General features: G+C 40.1%; 1 protein-coding gene across 1 annotated transcript in view; it reads left to right on the forward strand.

Annotated features, from left to right (window-relative positions):
- KCNQ5 (potassium voltage-gated channel subfamily Q member 5) overlaps positions 1-26,860 on the forward strand; it is a 319,422-nt gene that overhangs the window by 263,264 nt on the left and 29,298 nt on the right. Inside the window, exons 4-10 of the mRNA XM_076333073.1 lie at positions 640-815; positions 1,250-1,375; positions 9,482-9,592; positions 11,543-11,638; positions 14,899-14,993; positions 16,522-16,548; positions 25,308-25,528. Coding sequence (XP_076189188.1) covers positions 640-815; positions 1,250-1,375; positions 9,482-9,592; positions 11,543-11,638; positions 14,899-14,993; positions 16,522-16,548; positions 25,308-25,528 — 852 coding nt within the window. The remainder of the gene's footprint in view (positions 1-639; positions 816-1,249; positions 1,376-9,481; positions 9,593-11,542; positions 11,639-14,898; positions 14,994-16,521; positions 16,549-25,307; positions 25,529-26,860) is intronic.

A 26,860-nucleotide genomic window follows, 5' to 3' on the forward strand; every position in this document is an offset into this window, starting at 1 on the left:
AGAACAAACTCACTCTTGAATCTGTGACCGGAAGAAATAAATCCTAACACTTGCTGGGCTTCAACAAACTTTCCAGGCTGCCAGCTAAAAGAATGCTTCTGAGTACCCAGCACTGCATGGTACATCAAGGGAGTTGTGTCCAGAAACTACATGCTTCAACCACACAGTGTTTGTACTCATAGGAAATTAGTATGTGTGCTTGTAAGTCTGGTTCCACTGGGCTCTCACCACTGGGGCTGCTCTATTTTTTTCTTACCTTTTTTTTTTCTTTTTTGCCTTTTCATAGGAAAGTTGCTATGGGAAAAGATATAAAGGGAAAAAGTTCTAGTCCATCTACTGATTTGTACAGTTTGCTACATCGGGCTTCAAAGCTCCTACATGTTGTTCCTTCAACATTGCTCCTCTTATCCATATGTTTTCAAAATTACTACCCTCAGTTTTCACCCTGGAGGCTTCCAAGGCAGTTTTTGACACCAGCCCTGACCTCACATCCCTACCTCAAACAGGAATCTCAGTGCTTCGGATTCCCACCCACTGCAGGAGGGGTCCCTCTTTTGTCCCCTCATTCAGCTCATGTACATGTATGTGTTATTTATTGGTACTTGGACATTAATGTTTTCTGTAATATATTTCTTTCAGACATCATTGTTCTCATCGCTTCAATAGCAGTTGTTTCTGCAAAAACTCAGGGTAACATTTTTGCAACATCAGCACTGAGAAGTCTTCGTTTCCTACAGATCCTTCGTATGGTGCGCATGGACCGAAGAGGAGGCACTTGGAAATTATTAGGTTCAGTAGTTTATGCACATAGCAAGGTACGTAATCCTAAATGCTAATTTTGTCTGGTCGATATCTTCACTTGATGTGATTCAACAAGAGGCCAAGGCAACAAACATTTATCAGTTTTGAGCAGAATACCTAAAATTTTCTGAAGTGACATCAACTGTAATGGGCATTAGTGCAGATACATTAGGCCATGTTAAACACTAACAGTTTTTAGAATATGTTGAAAATGTCGTCCTTGATATGCTGTTGTAATTCAATATATATTGGTGAAGTTGCTGGAGCATCAAACCATAGGAGTAGATTCGGTCCAGTTTTAGAGAAAATTTGCATCCATAGGGAAGCATTTGACTTTTAACTGCTCAAATGCCAAAAAAGTATGTAGATCTTTTCATTATGTCTTCCTTGAAATGCCATTCTGTTCAATCTTTCAAATGAATATTGATCTCTGATTTCTTTTACCTAGGAATTAATCACAGCCTGGTACATAGGATTTTTAGTACTCATCTTTTCATCTTTCCTGGTTTATCTGGTGGAAAAAGATGCAAATAACCAATTCTCCACATATGCAGATGCTCTCTGGTGGGGCACAGTAAGTACAGAAAAATAATAGGCACTGTTTAACCAGTATGCTAGAATGCTTTGAATTTCACCTACTGTAGGTTTTAACTTAGTGTGCTGTTCAGTGAATTGTTTTCACTGGCAGAAAACCAGTCTGAGAAGCTCCCTCCTCCAGCTATTCATTTGCACATCCACAGTTCATTTCACTGCATCCTGCAGAATAGGTGTTTATGTGTTTCTGCTGTGAACCAGATCACCGAACCTTCAAGAGTAGAAAGCATTTTATTTTTTAACCCAGATCCTTTCAGTAATACAGTTTGTAATATGGTCCCACAAAGAGCTGCTTTGATCCAAATCAGAGGGCTGTAAGCTGCAGTGCAGGAAAAGGAACAAGTGTCAGGAAAGAAAAAGGGAAAAAATTCTTACATCAGCTTTGCGGTGAAGGGAAGAGTATCATCAGCCCCTTAGAATGATGTTGTTTCTCCTTCCCCTGTACCTTGAGCACAAAAAACAAGAGTAAATATTACCATTCTGGTTCAGCAGTGTTCTTCAATTATTTTTACAGGTGTAAAAGCCCTGATTTAGTTGAGCTGATGCTTAACTATCAAATCACTTGTTTTTACCTTGTTGAAATCTGTGGGATCTAAGTACATGCCTGACTGCTTTTCTGAAAGAAGGAGGATTATATGAATGCTTACATGTTTAAATAAACTAGGCTTTAAATGAACAATGAAAAACTAGGTCTGAAATTTTGATTTTATTTTTTTATGGCATAATGTGTAGGGATTTTTACTTAAAAATGCCCTATGGTGAGCTAGACTCCTGCACGGTGTGGGAGTTACTTAGGCAGCTTAGGAAATCTGCCCCAACAAAGCCTATGGCAGAGCTATTGCCAGGCAGTATAAAACTGCTTTTCTTTTCCTTCTGATGCCATAGAACAAACACCAAGAGCTCTGACAGTGTCTGGGTGGTGAAATGATGCCTGTGAGATCATTAATGCTGACATAACCTAGAGCACTCATTAGTTTTCCTGGAATAAGCACGAGACCTGAACCAGCCTCTGCCACCTTTCCTCATCAGAGGGATGCAGAAATGAAGCTTTCCCACCTCAGACCTTCTGCTGACAAGACTTCATCTGGACTCAGTAGTATCCGCAGGCTCAGAGCGTGCATAGATGGACATAGATGTGCAAAAGCCTTTTCCAAAATGCTTTGAATCCTTGAAAAATATTTTTAATAAGTTTTGTTTACATTTTGAACAAAGGTCAAGGTCATATCCTATTAGTAGGACTAGTTTGTGTATTTGAAATTTGTTCACCTAAGGGTTAACAATTTGTTACATGTCTTCCCTAGAGACTATATTTCTGTGTTATCAGTGCACAAAATTGGGAGCCTGGAATAGTCAGACCTAGTAGCTCTTACTTGTGCATTTACAAATACATGGAAATATTTTTCCTGAAACTTGTTGCTTTAGAGCATCAACACAGATCTCTGATAAAATACACGATTTTATCCTGTAATCCAAACACGTAAAATTCATGTGGGCTAAAGCCATGAGAGAAGGTTTTGCCCTCAGTCACACCACTGCAATTTATTTTGTGGTTTATCTATCTGTAACTGAGAGTAGAATTTGGCCCATGCAAGGAGGAGTTTCACTTTTCTTCAAAAGCTGAGGTCCAGATTTGGCTTAAAGCTTTCTGACCTGCCCATATTGACACAGTTGTGAAGCATCTGGCTTGGGATGCTCATGTCCTCGCTGATGGGTACCCTGGCTCCAGCAGTCTGCAAACATCATTGCCCCCTTGGGGGTGGCGGCAGGGACGTGGTCCTGTGAGAGACCCTCCTGAGTTCATGTAGGTGGGATGTGGCAGTGCATGAGTCTGGGAATGTGCATTTTCAGCCGCTTGATTCTCCAGGAAACACCCTCTACCTCTCTGCAAAGCCGTGTTTGACTTAGCACTACATAGACAGAGAGTTTGGACTAAGCAGAGGATTGTACCCACCTGCCAGCAGGCAATAATGAGGGGATACATATGCATGAGGAACGGGAAAGTCCCAGCAAACTCGGACCTCAACTCTGACTGAGGCTCACGTCAGATCCAGATCCTTCTCCCTGAGCAGCTCTGGCAGCAGGAACAAGATCTTTATTTTAGAATTTGCTTCTCCACTACCTGCTGACTGCCATTTTTTAAGGAAAAACCCTGCTAAGAAGTAATCATTGTATAAAGTGGTGCTTAAAATATTTTGTACACTATGAAGTGAAAATGTATGACTCATAGGTCAGATAAGTAGTGCAACTGAGAAAACAGGAATCTTTTCTTGACATCAGCAGGAAAAACAACAGATTATAATCAAAAACCTGAAAACTATATTGTATATTTCTGTATCTCTTCTGCTTTCCCCAGTGTGTGACATGAATACATTTAAATTTTTAATGTGCTTAAGTGCACAAAGTTACTGAAAATCAGTGTTCCCTCTTACCTGTTATCTTTGCCATTTTAATAATAGTATTTTTTGTATAATATGTAAAACAGTATGTGGGAAATGCATAACGTGCTTCTTAGTCATGGTTGTTTTTACTGCCAGAGTAACCCACATGCAGATTTTGAAAAGGTCAGATTGTGTGGCATTCTAGGGGAAATCAATGCTTAGTCTCATTGATTTGTTTATTTTCAAAAGTTGTTCTAACTTAAACCACAGACTATCTACCAAATCCCGGACTGAATTCTGTGATGGCAGAGGTACACTAAATAAAAGATTGCATTGAAGTCAGGCACAAATAGTCATCTTAAATTTCAAGCTTTTAGAGGCTCTCATCGCCCCCCCCCCCTTACAGGACCAGACCCAGCATGAAGCAATTAACCCATTCATTAATTCAGATTATTTGAGGGCCATACCCTGCCATGGTCATTTCACTGACTCCATTTTTGAAGCCCATAATTTTACACTGAAACGAAAGGCAGGATATGGCATCCTAATTTACATATTAATACTCCACTGTATTTGCAATTGCACATTGTACTGTGCAACCTGCAGTTTAAACATCATGCTAATGTTACTGTTGTGAATATTCTTGTGGTTGGGGTCCCCACAGTGCTGCCTAACACAGCAGCACACAACAGTGTGTGTTATATGAAGAGTTCAGGTTCAGAATTTGCTTTGGTAGAGAAGGTAAATTCCTTTAACAGAATAAAATAACTATATGGGAACAAAAGGTCAGTTCAAAAACTTAAGTATTTCAAAACCAAATCATGCATGGTTTTCTGAGAACTGCTAGTGTTAGCTAGAACTGTGTGTGCTTATAGCGGCATTTAGTTTGTACATTAATTAGTTTTACCTGCAAATGCAACGCAATTAAGATTCCTGTCTCTTTTACACATTTGACAGGGTTTCTCTTAACAAGTCATTATTTTCTAGTAGTATCCAGTAGTTACAGTTGGATACAGAATGGCTCTGGCACTCCACAGTGACCTGTAGGGGAACAAAACATCTTATGATGAATAATATTGTCACAATTACTAGCTCAAATGAGTTAATATTGATGACATTTTTCCCATTTAATGTAATGATAGCCTGAGCAAACTACATTTTTTTCAGTTAATCAATGTCAGGTAAAGATTCAAAAGGTAAGTACTGCTAGCAGAACATAAAATGACATCAGAAAGAAATATTAGGGTAGAGGGGGGCCTCCTGGGTCCTATCTCGTCCAATTGAAGGCACCTAGGTTATATAATCACATTCATTATTATATTACCTCACTTATTATTAGCATACTTTTTAGCTCCAGCAATGAGATATAACAGAAGTTCTATCATAGTTGTGAGTTTTGAGTCTAGCCAGGTGACACTGCCTGACTTGGCTGGTCTGTCCAGACACTTCATTTATAGAAGCAACCAAAATGGAGTGGTTTGCATCTGGTACAAATGAGAGAACCCAGCTAGCCCATTTAGCCATGTAGGAGTGTGGTTCAGTTGCTTGAACATAGGCATACAGTGCCATACTTAGAATCATAGAATCATTACGGTTGGAAAAGACCTCTAAGATCATCAAGTCCAACCGTCAACCCAACACCACCATGCCCACTAAACCATGTCCCTAAGCGCCACATCTACACGTCTTTTAAATACTTCCAGGGATGGTGACTCAACCACTTCCCTGGGCAGCCTCTTCCAATGTTTAACCACTCTTTCAGTAAAGACATTTTTCCTCATGTCCAATCTAAACCTCCCCTGACGCAACTTGAGGCCATTTCCTCTCGTCCCATCGCTAGTTACTTGGGAGAAGAGACCGACACCCACCTCACTACAACCTCCTTTCAGGTAGTTGTAGAGCGCGATAAGGTCTCCCCTGAGCCTCCTTTTCTCCAGACTAAACAACCCCAGTTCCCTCAGCCGCTCCTCAGAAGACTTGTTCTCCAGACCCTTCACCAGCTTCGTTGCCCTTCTTTGGACACGCTCCAGCACCTCGACATCCTTCTTGTAGTGAGGGGCCCAAAACTGAACACAGTATTTGAGGTGCGGCCTCACCAAGTGCCAAGTACTTCTCCATCTGTTGGAGAGTCTGCTGCCTCTCCTGTGGGTGGTCCCTGTTCAGATGCCCTAGGCCATCTCAGGTGGCACTAGACATTTGTTTTCAGGCAAGCCTAAGTCCTACATTTTAGGACAGGATGAGTTACCTGCTGGAGGAATCTATTTCCATTGTGCATGTTGCGGTGACCAGGTCATGCTAAACACCTAAGCACTTTATTTTTCAAGTTGGGTGAAATGAATCCTATACAAATAAACTCTAAAAGGTTTGGTTTATTGTCCTGGTTTAGGCTGTGGTTATCAGACACAGAGCTGCTCAGCAGGTACCCCCCGAAAGACATAATTTCCACACCTTGTTATTTCTTTTACTGTATCTTGATCCTCTTTTTCACCACTTTGCTTCCTTTGACCAAGTCTCTTCTCAAACAAGCTGTCCCTAATTACCTTCACAGGTTTGCTATGGATTTTGTAGTTCTGTTACCTAGTCACTCTTGGCCTTGTATGGTACTGCTGATGCAGTCACCTAGGTGCTGATGTCCTTGCAAGACTGTAAACCCTGAAAGGTTCCAAATAATTTCCTCCAGTCACCTTTGAACTTTGGTCACTTCCCCCTTAACCACCCATGGGATCCAGCCTTCCCTCATAGTGCTAGCTGTAACTTCTGTCTGCTTCTTACATTATTATCAGTGACATCTGGAAATTTCTCATGTTGTCATGGTTTCACATCCAGTAGTTTTCCACACCCTGTTCAATTAATTTCTCAGGATTATGCCAGTCCGGGCCTGGCCAGTGGTTTAGTCATTCGCTTGCAGCACTAACAGAGATACTGAGGATTATTCCTGAACTTGACCCTGAAGTTATCTGGAAAAATATTTTCTTAGTCGTGTGATGAGAGGAATATAAAATGAAGATCAAATCCATTTGTTCAGTGTTGAGTAAGATGATACGGCACAGTGCTGACACCCATACGCCCATGTAAAAATCATCCTGAGATAAAACAGCTCAAAGTGAGCAAGAAGCCACTGATACTCTTAATCATATACTGATACCATCAAGTTTTCAGGACCTAAAAGAATGGGGGGAAAGGCTTTAATATGGTCCTGTTGTTTTCTTTGGCGAAATTCCAGAGATAGTCTGTGTGACTGCTCCTGGTTTTGGATCGCTCCCAGATGTCAGATCCCAAAGGTTCAAGTTTATCTTTGACTTCTTCCGAAGATGGTTCGGTGGCCATATCATTAATATGCAGATGACACTTAGTTCTGTTTCCTTCTTGTCAGCCCAGACAGGAGATATCTCTGTACTTTCCAGCGTCTGGCAGAGATAGGGAGCTGGACAGAAGCCAAGAAACTGGGCTCATTCCAGAGCTTCAAACTGCTTCGCAATGACTGGCCTGGAAACAAATTTTGAGGAACTTTTATTCAGGGATTCATTTGTTCAAGTGCTTCGTTGCTCTTGGAATCTTAATAGCCTCAAACTGTTCTGCACTTGCCCTCTGATGAGAAGATCTGGGAATACCCTCTTCAGCAAACAAAAGAAAACCAAACCAAGTGCCTCTGCCAGGCCAAGAACGTGGTTGCATCAGCTCACCTCTGCCAGAAAAGAGGGAGCTGCATTCCCATCTCCCTTCCTCCTTATCGCTCAATCTAAGCCACGTGCTGCCTTGTGCAGGCTCTGGAGCTTTTTAGGCGCCTCCATGAGCTAACACAACTCACCAAAACAGCAGAAACAAATCATGCAGAAATGTGGATAATTCTTTCCACCTTCCTAGGTTGCACTGGCTCTCCAAACAGTCCAGCAAAAGCTGTGAAGAGGGGATGGGGCAGGGAAGTGAAGAGGAGCAAGGAAGGACAGTGAGACCTGATAAGCATGCAAGGTGGTGTGCCTGCGACCAGGCTCACATTACAAAACTTGAGACTTGATAACCACTTGAAATTTCAGCTGCAGCCTTAATTCAGCTCACTCTCTTTTAGGCACTATGGCTTTCTCAGGGTAAATTACACCCGCAGCTTGTTCCTAACAATGGGAGCAATTAAAAGCACTGTTTACTATCTACAGAGCCCTAAATAGTTGAAATCTAATTACTTCCAAAAGACTTTCCTTCTTTTGTCCTGTGGTGACCCCGGCATTAAATAGAATTGCTTTGGCCGTCTTGCCTAGGAATGAACTTTGAGGAAGCTGGAAGCAAAATAATGTCTCTAGAAGGCATTTTCCTGAAGAATTCGTTCCTGCCAGAATATTTGCTAAGCCTGAACTTGCCCACATTTGGTACACGATGTAAAATAATTCTCCATGCACATGTTCTCCGCTAATAACAGGCCCTGGAGTCCTTGGCATTCAGCCTACTGTTGTCTATCTTTGTCCTTTAACATCGTGTGCCGTTGCCTGAGCACGCGCACCGCAGCCTCCCACCCGGCCTTTGGAAATCCTCCGCTTTGCCCACACCTCCTCCTCCTGCCCGCACCAGACAGCGGGGTGGGTCCAGACTCCCCAAGAGGGAAGTGCAGAGACGTGACTTTCTCCTGCCAGTCCAGTCCCCAGGTTTGGGACTGGCACACTTCCCAAGCCAGAAGTAGCGTGGAGGACATTTCCTTGGGTTGGGGAAGACCCTCAGCCACACACAGACGTGAAGCCATAACCTTTTGCCTTGGAGATATGCTCAGTAAACCACAACCACGCACCATTATCCCAGCGGCATTTGCATATGCGCTGCATCTCTACATGGCCTGCAGTCAATGCGTTGCATGTGGAGAGCCCTCCCACATGTATCAAACTCTGCCGTCATCTGCACTGGTGCTACACGGCAGGGGTGCTGGCCTCCACAGCACAGCTTTTGAAACATCTGTATGCCGAGCCTCTGATTACACTCACCACGTGAAGGGATTGCAGATGCCCCCTTCTTTCTCTTTGACCTCTGCCGACGTAGGTCTCAGCTAACATTGCCCAACAGCCTGGGGTACCTCTGCATCTGCTGCTGTGTCTTTGGAGCTTCATGTCAGGAGTGATGTAGGTATATCTGGGCCTGTTACAAGGAAGGGGAAAGGACCAGGAACTTCTTAAAGTTCCTTCCAGCTTTTGATTAGTGTTTTTTGTGTTTCAGAAGATCATCCTTTGACTTTATCTCGTCCGTGAACTTCAACTTCCTTTTAGTCCTACTATATTTTTCCAATATGATCTCTGTGTAATTTATATTTATGTAGTTCTGCAAATAGATACAGCTATATTTCCCTGCTGAAAATAGATGAAACACCTTCACATCCATGGAAAAGCACACTTTTTTCTGCCCGACATATAATCTCCCATCATTTGCCTCAACTTTGAGATCCCAGACCTTCTGTTTTATTATTTTTAAAACTTATTTATTGCTTATTTAGATATTTTTCTCACATTTATTATTTATCTCCATTTTGTTCAGTCATAAACAGTATTAAGTTTTCATAGAAAAATGTATTCATGTTAATTTATTTATGTATGTTTTTCTTTTAGAAACAACTATATATATTTCATGTGTCTTGGATTATTTAGTGGAAATGCTGTTTCATGCCACTTAAATAATCTGCAACTAATCTCTCGGTGACTTCGGGTAAACCACAATGTTCATTCATTTCTGTTTAGATCACATTGACAACCATTGGCTACGGAGACAAAACTCCTCTTACTTGGCTTGGAAGGTTGCTTTCTGCAGGATTTGCTCTACTTGGCATTTCTTTCTTTGCACTACCTGCTGTGAGTATGCTTATAAAATTTGTAAGAAGGTAATAGAAACTTCCATAGCTCCTACCGCTGTTATGATAGAAAAAGCTGAAGGAAGCTCTACATGAAGAACAACTGTTTAAGGCTTTTTGCTCTGTGACAACACTGGTGAACTGCTATCCAAAATCCAAATGAAAGGTTTGGTGTTGCTGTCATTGCTTGAGTTTTGGGGAGTTTCTTTGGCAAGGACAAAACTGGGAAATAATCCTAAATTAGGTAGCATACTGTTGTGTAAGGTTGAAATTCCTTTCTTTTGTTATGAACTGTGGCTCATATATTACCGCTTTTCTTTCAGATTTTTGAAAAAAAATCAGCTGATATGTTTTTCTGAATTAGATTCTATTGAAAAAAAGAGTGAGATATTTCTAATAGGTTGTCTTGTATGACCATGTTCAGACTACCAACAGAGAGTAGTAGAAGGCATTAAATCAACCAAAAGTTAATGTATTTGAATGTAAAAATGCAACTATCATTTTCTGTGAATGATTGTAAATAAACATGACAGATTGTTTATGTTGCTTTTATCAATGTTCAAGAGATTTTAATGGAAATGGGAATCATCTGATGACTGAAGTATAGTGTAGCTTCAGAAATAACTTTTCATTTTTGTGAGTAAATTTCCTTTCTTTTTTAAATTAGTATTGAATAAACATGAAATCAGAAGTGACATTTATATATTGTTGTATTGCATCCTGTGCAACATATACAGAAAATCAATATTTTAATACTTAGATTCATTATCTATAGATCACTATAAAATATGTATGTTATAATAATACATTTGTTTTCAACCATGTAGACAAACCAAGATTAAAAGTCAGCATTTGCCAACAGCATTGAATCATCTAGTATACTGCATATATTTCTTATTCTAAGTACAGGGAGTATTTCAGTATCTCTGGCATATTATAATGCATTATAATTATAATTATGATTATAATACATTACCTGTTTGTGAATCTTAGACGTGCAATGGCAGCTACTGTAATTAATTCTCTTTGTTACCTAGTCACCAATAACAAGAAAGTTAGTGTTAGCAGGACTACAATGAACAGGTAAAAGATTAATAACCTTACATATTAGAGATGCCAGAACTTTTGTTCCTCATGTCGTATCTACATACAGATACTCATTTTCCTCACAAACGCTTTTGGGTTGAATCTGTCTGTAAAACAAGATATATGTGTGAATCTTGTGCATTTCTAATATTATTTTATCCTGACTAAGAATTAAGTGGAAACATTCTTCCTTATAATGCGGACACATCCAGCAGAATTATTACACTCCTTGCAAGCCAAGGAGGGAAACATTCTCAGTCTTTGGGTCTATTCAGCAGGAGTCAAATTTGTCTTACTTATTTGAAGGTAAAAAAGCCAAAAGGGGAGACGTTTCATTGTCAGCTTTTTTCATAGTCTATAGAATGGAATAATGGGGACTATTTAGATGGGAAAGAGTGAGAAGAAATGGTCTTAATCTGTTAAGCAGGGCGTTTTCTAACTTTTCTAAAATCAAAAGTTATGATAAGCACTGCAGATGTTGACTTTGAAGTCCATATATATCTGGCAAATCTGGCAACTGGTCATTTCATCATTCCTGGCTTAAATTCCTCTGAATGTTCCCACCTGATGTTTTATATATAGATATATATCCGTGGCCCTTAGCATTGCAGGAACATAGCGTAGCACAAACTCAAGCAATAGTTGGAATGAGTGGTCATTGGTAGCACCACAGATGTTATCTCTTAAGTAAGGAGTCTCCTGCCTCACCACGAACGGGCACTGTTGTTAAGCCTTATACTGTCATAAATGTGTTATCTGAAGCAATCTTATGGTGTAACATCTTCACAAAACCTTTGTAGCCCATATTGTGTATATTTGTTGAAAAAACTACCTACACAATGATAAATGGCGTATTGTATTGCAGGGCATCCTTGGCTCAGGATTTGCGTTAAAAGTGCAGGAACAACATCGTCAGAAACACTTTGAGAAAAGAAGGAATCCAGCTGCCAGTCTAATTCAGGTAAATATGAAATCAGTGAAAAGATAACAGTAGGTGATTTAAAGTACATATTGGAGCAAGTTTTATTATTTCAATTTGGAAAGTTTTGTGGAAATAATGTTTAACAGATTGGTTAGTTTCATGAAATAAGCTTGTTCAGTGATTGCAGTGTGTTGCCATAATTGTGTATATAGCATTTCTATGCATAGTTTTTGAGTTCTTCTATCCATGCTAAAGAAACCAAGTCAAGGATGTCAATTGCATACCTGCGGTTATCGAATTACTTGGAAAAATAGGATTGATCCCTAGACAACCCAACTGACAGCACAGCACTCTTGCCTATATTAAGCTACTTTTCATCTACTACAGGGTTTAGAGTGCTCCAATGAGTGATATACTTGGTGAAAATGAAAAGTGCCCTGCCCAGAGAATTGCTTTCACTATTAGTCAATTCAAAAACTGGAAATGTAGGCACTAGCGATTCCAAAATGTCTGAAACTGTCTGAAGTGGATTCAGCTCCAATATTGACATGATGGTGCAGATCAACAATTTAGAAAGATTTTTTTTAAGCAAAAGTGGCATGATATTTGTTAAACAGCTGTTTTGCATGGTTTTTTTCCTTAACTTACAGTCCTAGTTAAAAACAAGAAAATCCTCTAAAGAATGAATTTGCACCAAGCTTTACTCGACGCACTGAAAAATAAAAGGGGGGAAATAATCTTCTAGCATCCTAGTTTATTTTCTTGGGATCCCAAGTGTTTTATGTGTGCCACTTACACTGTTTTTTTAATTCCAAAATAATAAAACCAAATAAAGAAGCTGAGCATGAATATACTAGAGTTCCACGATAAGTTCAGGATAGATGCCAGGCTGTCTTTGAAGCATTCTTAAAGTTAATAAAAGTTTTCCATTATTACTGTTCAATGATTATGAAATACTAAGTATTTGAGATGTACTATTTAATAGAATAATTAATAAATATAAGTCCACTCCTTTTGTATCTATTGTACTGTAGAATGAGTGTCTGGGATATTTTCTAACAAACACATACATTCTAATCTACTTCTTCCAAGTTTGGTTGCCAGAGGAAACACACAATAGATTTAGGTTTTGGATATAGCTCTTCTTATTATTGTATGACAGCCCAACCAAAATATTAGTCAGACAGCATGCTAAATAGATTAAGAGTAGCTAGCTGACTGATTTCAGTAAGTGATTCTCAATGGGCAAAAACATTGTGAAAGGAAGACATTTGTGGTGGGATGCCAGTGATGAAGGTTGTTCAGCATTTACATGTTCATTTTCATGTTTAGCATTTTCAGTGATCTGGAAATTAATATAAAGTTGCTGATGGAGATATTTGCCAATGGCACAAGGCCTCACAGAATGGTAAAGATGAGGGCAGGCACACGGGAATGAACCCGAGGATGATCTGGGTGACTTTATCCAAATGGCTTAACATACCAAATACAAAACTTGATCTAGAATCAATGAATTCAGACTATTACAAGAGGACTCTATCCTAATATTAGTGACTCTGGAAAGGATTTGACCAAGGATGAGAAACACAGAGGAGAAAGAGTGAGGAAGAAGGGCCAAGAGCTTCATACAAGTTCCCAGTATGTTACTCCAGCTGGTTTATTACAGTCCTTAGGTACAGAACCAGAAAGGTAACAAGCAGGAGAAGGCTGATATTGTCACTGTATATGGTGATGCTGGTACTAACATGCTACACATCAACTCAGCATCTACAGTTTGTAAATGAGACTGGAAAATTGGAGAAAGCAAAGAAAATGTTGGAAAAAATTAGTCCAGGACTGGAGAAAATTTCATATTCATAAATGCAGGATGTGTCTGAACTTCATATCATTGTCTACTGTAACAGTGCCTGGGCTTTTTTAAATTGTCTCTTGTGGATATTGATAATGAACTACCATGGAAATCAGTGTGCTCTAGTTTATCAGGATAATGTCTATTTTCTAATCAGTTACTCTGTAGAATTAGTCTGTGCTAACTCCTTTGTTGCCCTAGATACACTCTCTGCTACAGCCTTTACCTGACTTAAAGACAGCTAAGTTATCACTATAGAAAACTGGAATGTTTCATAGGGACGTACTTTTCTCAGTATGTTTAGCTTCTAAGAAATATTCAGTCTGAATATTATTTGAACACAAAAGTCCAAAGAAGCACTGGAACCTACAGGACCTACAGACAGAAACATAACAAATATCTCTGGCTATAAGCCAAAACCAAAGAGTTTCAAATTAAAAATAATGCAGATTTTTGACAATGAGAATGATCAACCGGTGGAACAATTTACAAAGTAAGTGGCAGGTTCTCCATCTGTAGATGAAGACTAGATGTATTTCTGGGAGATATGCAGTAGGAAAACACAGGGTATTAGACTCTGTACAAGAATACCTGGATGACATTTAATGGTTGACAATACACAGGAAGCACAGATACTCGGCTAGTACAAATTAATATAGTTATGCTGACATCAGGGAAGCTGTTCCAGTTTGTAGAACTGAGGATCTGTTTTACTATCTACATGCAGTTATAAATCTAAACGGTGAATACATTTTCAATGTTATGCTTCGGTCACTCACCTTTGAAATGATTTATTTTGTGCTTTTAAACATTTAGCAGTGTTTCAAATCACAGAGAATACTTCACTTTTCTTCTAAATGCTTTTTGTCTGGTTTTCATTATCATTTACAAAATGTATTATGACACTTTCTTTACCTCAGACTGCAAGTTTGTGTGGGTGTCCCCTATGGACTTGTCACAAATAAATCACTGTGATGCTTTTTTGAGCACCTTTATGTGTTGAATATCTTCTGGTGCGTCCACAAAGCCAGTAACTCTTACTTTACCGTGCAAAGTGTACTGTGATTCACAAAAGCTTTGGTAGGTTTTTACTGGTATTTCCTTAATCAACCTAATAGAGCACACCCCAATCTGAGCAAAATCCCCTCTCTCCATAATCAGTGCGGTGGCATTGTCACTTCATGTTCTTGGTTCCTTTGTGCTTTTCTATTGTTTCCCCATACCAGGCTTCTTGGCGGTTTTATTCTACCGACGCCAGCCGAACAAACCTGACAGCCACCTGGCGATATTATGAAAGTATTCTTCCTCCCCTCAGGCATGTATCAGTGCTATGAATGATAAAAGAAAGCCATGACTTGTATTGGTTACTAATCTGCTTTTCAATTTTTTGTTTCATCCCCTGCTCCCTCTTGCCTTGTTTTTTCTTTTTTACCATATATCCTGCACGTAGTGTGTATGGCGTAGTTATGCGGCTGATGAGAAATCGGTTTCCATTGCTACCTGGAAGCCTCATTTGAAGGCCTTGCATACCTGCAGCCCTACAAAGTAGGTACAAATATGGCAGCTGGTGCTGTTCTCGATGTCTGTTCAAGCTTATAGAGAATTACTATTTGTTTGTTTCGTCTTGTTTTGTCTTCTTAAGTCCTCTCATTAAAAACTTCAACTAACAAATCATATCAATATTATCTAGGAGCCTAGGACAGTGGGACAAATACAAATCATTGCCATTTATCTGAGCACAAGCATTAGAAGCATTTTCCCAAAACCCCACTCATATATCAAGGTTAATGTTTCACCCAGTTCCAAATTATCTCTAAAGAGGAAAACATTAAGTTTAATGCAGAGTTTGTTCCTTGATTTAATGATATTTTTATGCCTGTGCCTCTATAAAAGGCTATAGCTACAGATCAACCTTTGTGAGGGAAGAGAGCCTTGCGGTATTCTGCAGATGAATGCACTGGGGAATTTGCTCCTTTTTGTCATAACTTCTGGTACATTCAGTATTTCCTTAGGGCAAATTATATCCTCAGTTATACACACAGTCAGTGGAAGACGACTAAAAAGACCCGATGTCACAGTTTGGCAGACAGGAAATATTTGATGTCCTAGTTTGGGTGAGAATTCACAGAGCACTGACAGCCCAAGACTCTTCAATAATTAAGTAAAAGATTTACCAGAAGGTAGTAAGTTGACTGATTCAATACGGGACACAAATCAGGAAGTAAAGGATACTCAATAAAGATCAAAAAGGAGAGCGCTAAAAGCCTTATGGGAAAGCTCTGATAAGCATCCTAACTGTTGTTATTGCAGACAGTGCAAAAGAATTAGTGGTTTCTCTCAAAGCTGGGTGATGAACATCCACATGACAGTAAAAAGGTAATTGTGTGCCAAAAAGCTCAGCCAAGAAGAGGTTTGGCTGGGTACCCAAAGCTGATCTTTGAATTTCAAAGAGTTGACAAGACCAGAGCCATAAGTAATCCATTACCATAACTGTAATTCCAAAACGCTCCAAACTAAAAGGAGCTTTTAGATGAAAAGTTACATGGAATATTGATTTTTGACATATACAAACAGGTTGAAGGCAACATTGGTAGAAATGGATGGATATAAAATTACATAAACAATGAAGCTGTATCCCACCTAAAATATTCTAAAATATGACTGTCCCTCAAAAGTGCATCTACTTGTTATTTTAAATAAGCGTATTGCTGTGCTATCCTAAAATTAAACCTTTTTATTTACCAGAGATAACTTTATCTAATAAGAGCCTACAGCTTTCTGTTATAAATGTGTCAGCAATACATTTTGCCTAAGTGCTTTGCCAACTCAGTCTGCAGTGGTATGTACTAAGCATGTTATGCATGTGTTAAAACAACTGAAAAGTTTCTTTTTCAGAAGCATTGTAGTTATGAGTCTTGCTTGAATGTTTTTGTGGTTGCAATGTAACGTGTGTGTTGTACACTAATTAACATATTCATTTACGTTTATCATATCTAACATCATCTGTAACTAAGTAATGTGATTACTATCTGCATAACAAGTATGTTTTTCCCTCCCACTCCCTGACCTGAAGAAAAGAACAAGGGGAAGCTTCTAGCAGGTTTGTAGTTTCTTTTATTTATTTTATCTGTGAAAATGCTGCTTCTTAATGGCTTTTAGATGTCTCAGGTTCTGTACAGTAGGTTCAATGAACTGTAACTGTTAACTGATAATAATCACAAATTGCATTTTTTAAAACTCATATCGATAGACTAATGTGGCTGAAATTTGCTTCTTTGTCACAGTTTTTGTATGGAAAAACTAGGCAATTTTTTACTTCTGTAACCACATGTTTTAACTTTGAGGGGGGGCTCAGTTTGAACAGTGTCAGAGTAGCAAGTGGAGCAGCCTCCCCAGACCCAGCTCCTGGGCAAGGACGCAGCCCCCAGCTTCTGCCATAAAATCAATGCTCACGGTTTCCAGGAATTGCAGTGGAAGTTACAGGCATATAGTTGAATTTGGCTTTGTGAACAAGCCCGCCAGCCCTCTGTCGCAGGGGGAGGACCCCCCGACAGGGCTGGTTGGATGTCACCTTGGCAAGGGTCTGTGCTGCCCTGCAGGAGCATCCTCAAGGCTTCCTCAGCGTCATGTCTCCATGTTTCCTAACCTTTTCCTGCCGTCCCTTCCTAAGGAGCAGTTTGGGACACGGCAGGTGGGGGGAAAGCACCACTGCAGTGGCTCACTTCTGCCTGGCTGCACGGTTTGCACACTCGCACGGCCCTGTTCGGGCGGAGGAGGCAGCCTGGCATCTCTCCTTAAATAAGCACCACCGCCACCGGCCAGGAGGGCAGGTGGGGTTTCTACCCAGCCTGGATGCCGGCTGAGGACTGGTTGCCTACAGCAGGCAGAGGCAGGCCTTGGCAGGGCTATCCTCGCTGGGTAAATAAAGCCCTGGAGATGCACGTCCTAAGGAAGTAGGAGGAAATGCTGCTCTTTGCCATCCTTATAGCTCGACTCCTTAGGGACAGGAAAGGACTCGGTGGCTACAAAAGAAATTACACTGCCTCCGAAACCCATTAGGGATGGGAGTCAGCAGGCGTTCGGCAGCCGGTATTGCGGTATCAGCACGATCACAGAATAATGGAGCTTACCTCTGAGCAGAAAACGATGAAAAGCCAAGAAAAAAAGTGTCAGTGACACGTCAACCCCTGAAATACATCCGCCCTCGAGTTGTACTGTGGTTCACAAACTCTTCTGGGTTATTCAATCACCTGTGAGGAGTCTGAGCACTGCAGCACCTCACACAAAAAACAGGGGTGTAATATCTTCACATCGATTACCCGTGTCCTGTTCCACTTTCCAGATTGCTCCTCCGGTGCCTGACTCCATCCTTTTCCCCGATGTGCATGTAACTGCTGTTAGTGTCACAGTAACTCAAGGGGACTGGATTTGCTCTTAGATGTCCCTCTGTCAGTTCTGTGATTTTCATATACGTCACCTCCATAGGCTTGCTAGCAACGTATCGATCTCATTAAATTATTACAGCCTGATCAAAACTTTTTGCACTCACCAGCCATATTTCCTACTCCTTCAACAGCAACATTTAAAATTGACTTCAGCTTTTTTAAAGGTTGGACTGAAGTTGGCAGTAAATGAGTACGTACCTCCAAACAGTGATTTGTGCGGAGGGGAGAGGTTATTCCCAGTTACACGTGCAAGCACTTAAAGAGACAAATTTACTTACAATAAGTAGAAACTAGATGCAAAAAAAAAAATCCCAGCTGTCAAAATTATATTACATGCTCCACGTTAGTGATAACTGTTGTGGTTTTAAAAGTAGTCAATGATTTAGCCAGATTTTTTCACTTTATTTTCACTGAATGGAAGATGTTTGTCCCTTCTGAAACTCTTAACTAATGTGTCCACTGCTGCAAATTAGTGTAGGTATAAAAATGAACTAGTCAACTCCTGAGATCCTAGACTACAGTAAAAACCCTACAGACCACTCAGTGCCTTTTAAAAAAGGTGTGTTTTGGTGGCTGTTTATCGTTCTCATGCTGATATATTGCTGTATGTTTGTATCACTTAAAATACATGTGGTGTATGTGGTCTTTTGTGGTAAAAATGTAAATGCAAACTGCTGCAAAGTACTTCGAGATAACTGTCCTCGACTATTTAACTTCTTTCTTACTGCAATGCTGAGTGACTTGCATGGGATGCCATATGAACTAAGTAAGCTGCTTCTTGTTTCACTCTTTAAATGAAGATGCGTTTGCACAAGTAGTGCATTGGATTGCTTTCTGAATATGCTCTTTGCTCTGTACTCCATTATAATAACAGTGGAGAAAAACTTGTATTACTTTAGGTAAAAGTTAATTATTGTCTTTCCTACCAAAATGACTTTTATATTTACAGAAATGAATTCTTGCGTTTTGTCATGTATAGACCTACAGTCGTTTGTTAGGTAACTAAATGTTGCTGTGCATTTGGGTTGAGACAACTGTGCTTATGAGGCTGTAGCGTCATACTGATTTTAAGAAAAATATGTATGTTGTATTTCTCAAAATACTATACACAAGTATTCTAATTAATCACTTATCAAAAGTAATGGTAGACAACATCTCTGGTATATCCATGCTGTAAATGAGATATTTCTATAAATCAGTTCTAGAGTTCTGCAAGTCATTTAAAAAGCCTGTATGTTAAATTCTCCATATCTACAAATGCACACACTGAATGCAAATAATATTTATTTTTGTTCAGTTATACAATGTGGCTGAAATTCTTCCCGTGCAGGAAACTAGATCAAAACTGATGAATCTTAAAACATCCTGAGAGTATAAGCAGTCTTAAGCTGTGTGTACGACATGCATTGGGTGTCTGCAAAGAATGAATGTCACCCATCTAGTGTTGTAACTAGTGAGCCTGAATATGAATTCCCTATTCAGACAATTCTCTCTAGTGCAATAAGGAGGAGTTTTGCCAGTATAGGAGCTTGGGGGAAAAACCCATCCCTGCTCTGAGGGAAACAAGTAAATTGTACTCTGGAATTCTCTCCACCTCCTGTATCATATCTGTTTCTAAAAATAGATTTAATGTAAACTCTCTGCATGCACCATATGAAAAAGAAATTGCCAGTAATGCAGAATCTAACTTGAGGTGGAAAGCCTAACCCCTTACCTAGCAGTGGAATGCTTAGTAACACGGTCCTCTATCTCCCCTCACTCCTAGTAAGCTTTGTAGTAATAAACAGAAGCTCTTCAGGATGTACACCCCTCGGAAACATAGGTATTCAGCATCCTGCCTATTCACATGATGTTTGAGAATGCCAACTAACATCAGGTGCATGATTCATTTACTTCCTCTCCTTAGCGCTTTAAAGTTCCTTACTTCTCCAAAGGACGTTTCTTAATTTATTTATTTTTAAGTGCTTGTAATTCCCTTGTTGCTTGTTGCCTGCAATGACATTAATACAACGGCAATAATACCAATTCTTTGAAACTCATCCGGACGGACGATTGCAGTGTGCAGCACACCGCGGTTTGCCGAAGCCCGGTTCCCTTTCTCTGCCTGAGACTTGAACTTTTGGAATGCATTACCCTGCGGAGATCTAAAACTAGGGTTGAATATTTGGGTAAAAATATTTCTCCAAGTCCAAGAGGATTTTTATAACCCTGGCAGTTGAATTCTCCATCTAATAATTAGTGGGTAATATTAAGCTATAACACGCTAGGCAATACCAACAGTCAAAATGTGCAATTGCTGTTGAGAAGAATCCCCTTGGACACAGCCCATGGAAGCTGTGCCTGCGCCCTGTACTGGAAGGTAGAGGAATGCATGTGAAATCAACCATCTGCTTCAGCTGAATTCTGTGGAAATTGTGTCTCTTACCAAAAATGGTAACTTCTAGATGGATGGATCTTACGGGAAGAAACCTTTGATTTATAACTAAGGCTTATTACATTTTTTTTCTTACTTTTTAAGAATAATTTAAAAGACAATAGAAGTACAAACTGATGATAGAAAATGGAGATAAAAAATAGTTTCTCTTCATCTGGAAACTGTTTTGAAAAAAGAAAAAATACACAAAACCCCTGAACTTCATTTTTTTTTTCTGTTTGGCGATTGAACTTTAAGACATTATGTCCCTGAAATTCTTGTTATTACTCATTGAAGGTATGAGATATAACTACATTTCTTGGGTTCATGCTCCTAGCATGAGACTGGTGGAGAAGTCTTGAACATTTGAACTTCAGGCCTCACTGTGCTATCCATTGCATTTGCATTTGTTCAACTTAGCTTAATTTCAGTGAAGTCATCTGTAGGCTTGGTAAGAATCAACACCTGTATTTATTGGAAGTTAACTGCTGAAAATTGGCACGTACATTTGCTTGCTGTTGTTTGTCATGGGTGATAATTTTTGTCAGTATTAGCTTCTGCCTCGGCTCGAGATCCAAAGCATTCTCCCTCACCCTCAGGCCCTCCAGTTACTGCTGATTCATTTCAATTTCTTCCTATTCCTGCTTCCACCAGCCGGCTCAGTATGAAAAGCTGAAAAACAAATTGTAAATTGTGATTAGTAGCAAGCAGTAGAGCTGCAGGTCTGAGGCTGAAGCAGGGCAGAAGATTAACTTGACCAGAAATGCAGGAAAGTAGGCAGGGAAATAGGGGAGTGGGACTGGGATGCAAAGAGATGCTCAGTTAACCAAAAAGTATAGTAAGATGGTCCATGGAAGACAGACAGAGCCGTGAGTACGGGAGAGAAAAGCAAAGGTTTATAGGCATTTATCAATTAAACCAAAATCTTTTCTAGTCATTTGGTCCAGCAGAGAAGTGTTCGTTCCCCCTGCAGTGAAGCTACAGTGACCTCTAGTGTCTCTAAACACCTATTCCTTCATAAATCAAAGGTGGAAAAGACAGAATTTAAAAAAGAAGTAAGAACTAGAAAGTCCTTTGCTATCCCAGGGAAGTGAACGGCTCATGCACGTATTGACGGGAAGAATAAGCAGTAAGGTCCTACAACTGACCTTCCAGAATGCAAACAAATAGAGAAAAATCACTTGTTTTTTTCCCACAGGTGCCAGTTGTAATTGATCTCCACTAAAAGATGCTTCAAAGCTTCAGTGTTATCGATAGGAACTTCAGTGTTACTGATATGAATACATTCCACAATTTGCAAGCTGCAAGAATAGAGGAGCAATAGGTCCAAAGAGATTACCATTGCCAGGGAAGATTGTAATAGGAAGCAAATATGTATATAAACCAACTGGCATAAACTATCAGTCACGGAAGGTACAAGAAATGATGGACAGACACACATCTAAAGGAATGCAGAGATGACTGGAGACAGCTGTGGTTCTCTCAGATCCATGTCATTTAGGTCTGATTCAGGAACTTGTGCGATTTCACTTTCCTGATTCTTTCTCATGTTTTTTGCCATTTGGACCAACAGTCAAAGTTTGGGAGTACTTACAGGGACATGTGAATTTCCAATGGCCGTTAACAGGTTTACATTAACTCAAGGGATTTTCTTTGGATATCTTGTAAAAAGAAAGGAGAAAGGGGGAGAGAGAAAAATATAATAGGCTAGGTCCTGCAAGCGGTGAAGGTTTTTAGCACAGCACTGGGCAGTGCTAATCCAACCACCATTAAATCAGAGTAAAGGGCCCTAAAGGCTTCAGTGGCCACTAATTCAAGTGCAGAATGCCCAAGGATGCTTGAAAGAGCATAGGATTATCTCCACTTTGTATCTCTAATATTTTCTCCACTACTATTGCAACAGAGAATCAAGAGCCAGGAACCATATAACCTATAAGGAAAGGGACTTTCACTGGGGGAAAAAGCCTAGTCAGGATGCCCCCAAAATGCTCTGATTCAGTTATTCCTTCATGATCTGTTATTTATGATATCTAGAAGAGCCCCATGGCATGGTGCTCCCAAGGACAGCAGCTTTCTTCTCCCAAGCATGAATTCTCCACTGCTGCAAATCATACAATTTATGCCTCGCTGAGTAGGACCCAGTGACTTCAGGAACATTTCCCACCAGTCTCAAAATAGGAACAGGGATCCAAGAAGTGAAGAACTGCTATAACCAGTGTCTTTGGAGAAACTCTCAAGATGCAAAATAGAGTTTCTAAACCACGCTTCCCTCAGGGGCTGCGTTTCTCTTCATGATGCAGCATCCGCCGCATGGACCCTCGGCATGCCATTACATTGTCATTGCTACAAAGCAGATTATTTTTTCTTTTAAGTATGAGGTCTGCATTTTAAATTAATATTTTCATTCTCGGTGTTGCACTTTTGAAAATGTCTCTAGTACAGATGAAGTGTCTGCTGTTCCTTTCACCATTGCCTCATTGCTTTGATTTGGAGAACTAAAGATTTTCAGGTTAAGTAGCCATTGTGTACCATTCAGCTTTTATAAATGAAATAATCATGTGTACAAATCATTTAAAGGCAGCCATTGCTTTCATTAGTACAAATTAATTGACGGAACAACACGTGTGCTTTTTTCATTTTTTTTATTTTAATTTTTGTTTTGGAGTTAATGGGATTATAAAAAATATGGTCCATACTGATCATTTTTATAGCTATTTTCCTTTCATTTTAATTAGTGCAACAGGAAGAGAAACTTTTTTATTCTAAGATTTGTCAACAAAAATAAAATTTTATTTCATGCTTCAATAGCAAATACAATTTGAGCCGTAAGAGGAGTTAAAAAAAGCACAGGGGACACATGCCTAGGAATAATATCTATAATAAGAAGTCCATTTTGATTCTGTTGCTCATGCTGTATAGTATGACAATGCAATAATGTGGTTAATAAATATTTTACAGCTTATATTTTCATTAAGTTGTACAATGCAAAAGATTCCTGAGCTGAAATGTAATTCAGTCTTGAAATGTAATTTTTATTGAAAATTAAATTTTAGAACTCACTTTTCTTTCAAATAGTAGGTTCTGTGGGGCTTTTGTATTGCATGTGCAACAGCACACAGTACTGCAGGTGTGGGTAACAATTTGCAATGGAAATAGATAACATTTCCAGCACTATCATGTGTTTATTTCAACAATTGCTTACTTTGGGCAAGGGAAGAAGGTGATTACATTCAGAAATTATAGTAAAGGTATTCTTTCAAGTGATTCAACATGCCATATAGAAATACATTTATCTAATAATCTTTTTATTGATGTGCTCATTTGTTAGCATTCTTGAAAATTACCTCATTATAAGCTTCCCAGCATGTGCTTTGCCTGCTACAAGCTGCATCCTTTCTGCTCTCAGTGATATTTGTATTCAGAATGAAATGCTATGCTATGCTATGCTATGCTATGCTATGCTATGCAATGCATGGACAAAGATACCTGATTATCTCAACATTTCACAGCCACAGAAGTTTATAACTACATTCCATTTCATGTAATTATATATTAACACTGTATTTTCAGAGTGCAGTAGGTTAAACATCTAAGAACCACATAGTCCATGTTAGCATTAGTTAACTAGCTGCAGAATTCATTTCTGTTGAAAACACCTTAACAGGTATGCTGAAGTTAAATGCAAAGACTTCGAGATCACTAGAAGGTCTCTTAACTTCAAGTACAATTATAATTTGCAGGTAGACTGTCTTTGCCATAGGTGTTTTAAAAGCACCCCCAAAGCCTCTGCCGGGGCAGTAAGACTGCAAGACCCAGAAACATCATACCATGAGCAGCTACTGCATTGCTCCCATCATCTCTCCCCTTGCAAGAACAGGACCACTGATCAAGACGACCATTCCCTTGTACAGGCAATTGAACTTAACCTTGTAGATAAAACAAGGCTTCCAAACCTTGGTATCAGACTTCCTTTCTGTTTCCGCTTTGTGCCTTCTGCTACAGGAAGAGGCAAACAAAGGCAAAAATGTTAAATAATGAAAAAGCATAGGCAGATAGTCACGGTGACCACAGGGATGTTCATCAGATATGTTTGAACATGAACAAAGGTAATTTAAGCACTGGGAAGGGGAAAATCTACATGACCCACATTTAGCTGACTGGAGGAGAGGGTTATAAGCAGAGGAGAGAAAAAAATCAGCTTACAATTGGCCAACTATAAGACCACGGGGCCACCATTGATCCAGCAGTCACAGTCATGAGCTTGGCTGGGCTCTTGTACCTGTCCTAAAGCGCCTGTCCAATACCACCTGCAGGCAGTCAGCTCCCAGCTTAATCTCCAGTGATGACTTTAGTGAGCACACAGCGTATCATTACATTTCCATTAATCGGTCATCATGCTGTTTCTTGGATGTTTTGTTAATTTTGGTTTCGTCTTGTCCAAGCAAGTGCTGTAACAAGGAATTCTGGATATGAGTGATCACTGACAATGCATATGAAATGTTGGAAGTGCCACATTTTGAAAAAGCATGAATATACTAACAGTATTTTTGCCTGCTTAAAAAAAAAAACACTACTACATGGCATGCGGTAATAATAGAATACATTTTGTTCTTGTTTGTCTGAAGAGACGGCCAGAAATGCACTGAGCTGGGCTGACTAAGACGAAAATAAACTTATTTAAAAGTCAAGGAATAAAAAAAAAAAATCTTAGGATTAATCTGTAACAATTGGTTGAAATTTGTTTCTCTTTGTTAATTTTAATTTCCTTTACAATGTTATTCTGTAATGTAAAATAGACTGGCACTGATAATGCCTCTACCAAAAAACAATTACATCAAATCAGTTTCATTCCCAAATGAAATATATTCAATGAAAATAAAAGTGTGTAAGAAACAGACTCATACTATTGAGAATTTTTAGAAATTATTTCCTAATATCATGCGATAGAAAAAAAAAGGAGAGGAGGAACCATGAAGTAAAATACATTTCTCTTCTTCACAGTCAAAAGCTAAGTTTTAAGGAGCGGGTCCGGATGGCCAGCCCACGAGGACAAAGTATAAAGAACAGGCAGTCTTCAGTTGGAGATCGCCGGTCACCAAGTGCCGACATTGCCACCGAGGGCAGCCCAACCAAAGTCCAGAAGAGCTGGAGCTTCAACGACCGAACCCGCTTCAGGCCCTCACTGCGGCTGAAGAGCTCGCAGCCCAAACCCGTGGTCGACGGTAGGAGCTTTTCATGCCTCGTTGGCCATTGTGTGCTGCTGCCAGCCTGCTCACGCTCTCGCACGCCTGCACTATGAATGCGACCTGGTTTTGGAAAGCAGAAAGAATCGTTGTATTGGGGCAGAGATACTAGAAAGCTATAGTCTGCTTCAAACAGCATGCCAATGGGATTTTTTTTTTTAATAAGAAATCTTGTGTCAGTGGTGCATAGGGAGTGACCAGTGGAAAAGGGGGTCACTATGAAAAATTGCAGGTCGACTAAGTGCATCCTGCAGGTTTGGCTGGGTTTCCACAGGGCTGGCTGATCCCTTCTTGCTGCAGCAGCTCTGCCATCACAGCCCCTCTCCCACCACTGGGCGCAGCTGCTGCCCAAACCTGCTGCCTCTCGCCGCGGCAGGGGCTGGCTCTGCCGGGCACATGTGCAGTAGCCAGCGCTGCGCTGGCTGCGCCTTTGCCCAGCCGAGAGCACAGCTTGTACGGCACCAGCCCCCTGGGTAGAGGAGCTTTCTGAGGAGCTGGGAGATGCCCTCTTACCTCCACTGGGGATACAACCACCTGCCACCAAGAGATATACTACTAGGTGCTTTAAGTTTTACAGGGTTGTATCAGGTACAGTAAGGTAAGTGGCTTTAGCAAACAAAACCAGCGTTATTGCTTTTATGTATTGCTTTGTAAGGGTATTTTAGATGTAGGAAGGGCTCCTAACACGTGAAGAAGTGGATCTTTGTGAAAATGGCTCGCTGACCCCGCAGCAGGTGGGAACATAGCCTTTCCTGCACGCTGCCTCCCCACAGGAATGGATGCTGCCCTTCTCCGCCCTTCGTTCACCAGCTAAGGTCCTCTTTGGCGTTAAACTAGTTGGGGTTCAGGCAAAAATCTTCATCTGCAAAAGCTTGCCGAAACAGAGACAGTGATGCCCCTAACCAGGGAGCACTGAAGCTGCTGAGAGCAGCCTCCCGACAGGCAGGGGCCAGGAGCACCAGATGAGCCCGACCCCTGTAAGGGACGGGTCCTGCACTGAAAGGTGCATTCACACAGCTCTGGGGGTACCGATGCCCCAGTGGATTAGGATTTGGGTTTCTCTATTCACATTTTTCCCAGCTTATGAATGTTTTGTTCTTTCTTGTGGGACTCCCAGGTAGAAAATAAGGGAAACAAACTAATCAGCTACAACAGGAGGTAGTGACCCTGACTGTATGGGAAAGGCACAACACAGATCATTTGAGCCAAGTAAAGAGAGATAACTTTAAACTCTTTCTATGATGGCAATCATGCATGTTACATCCAACAATTGTGGTAAAACTAATTAGACAGAAGTGCGATTTTGGTGTC

Source organism: Aptenodytes patagonicus, chromosome 3 (genome assembly GCF_965638725.1).
Source record: "Aptenodytes patagonicus chromosome 3, bAptPat1.pri.cur, whole genome shotgun sequence".
Taxonomy (NCBI): Eukaryota; Metazoa; Chordata; class Aves; order Sphenisciformes; family Spheniscidae; genus Aptenodytes; species Aptenodytes patagonicus.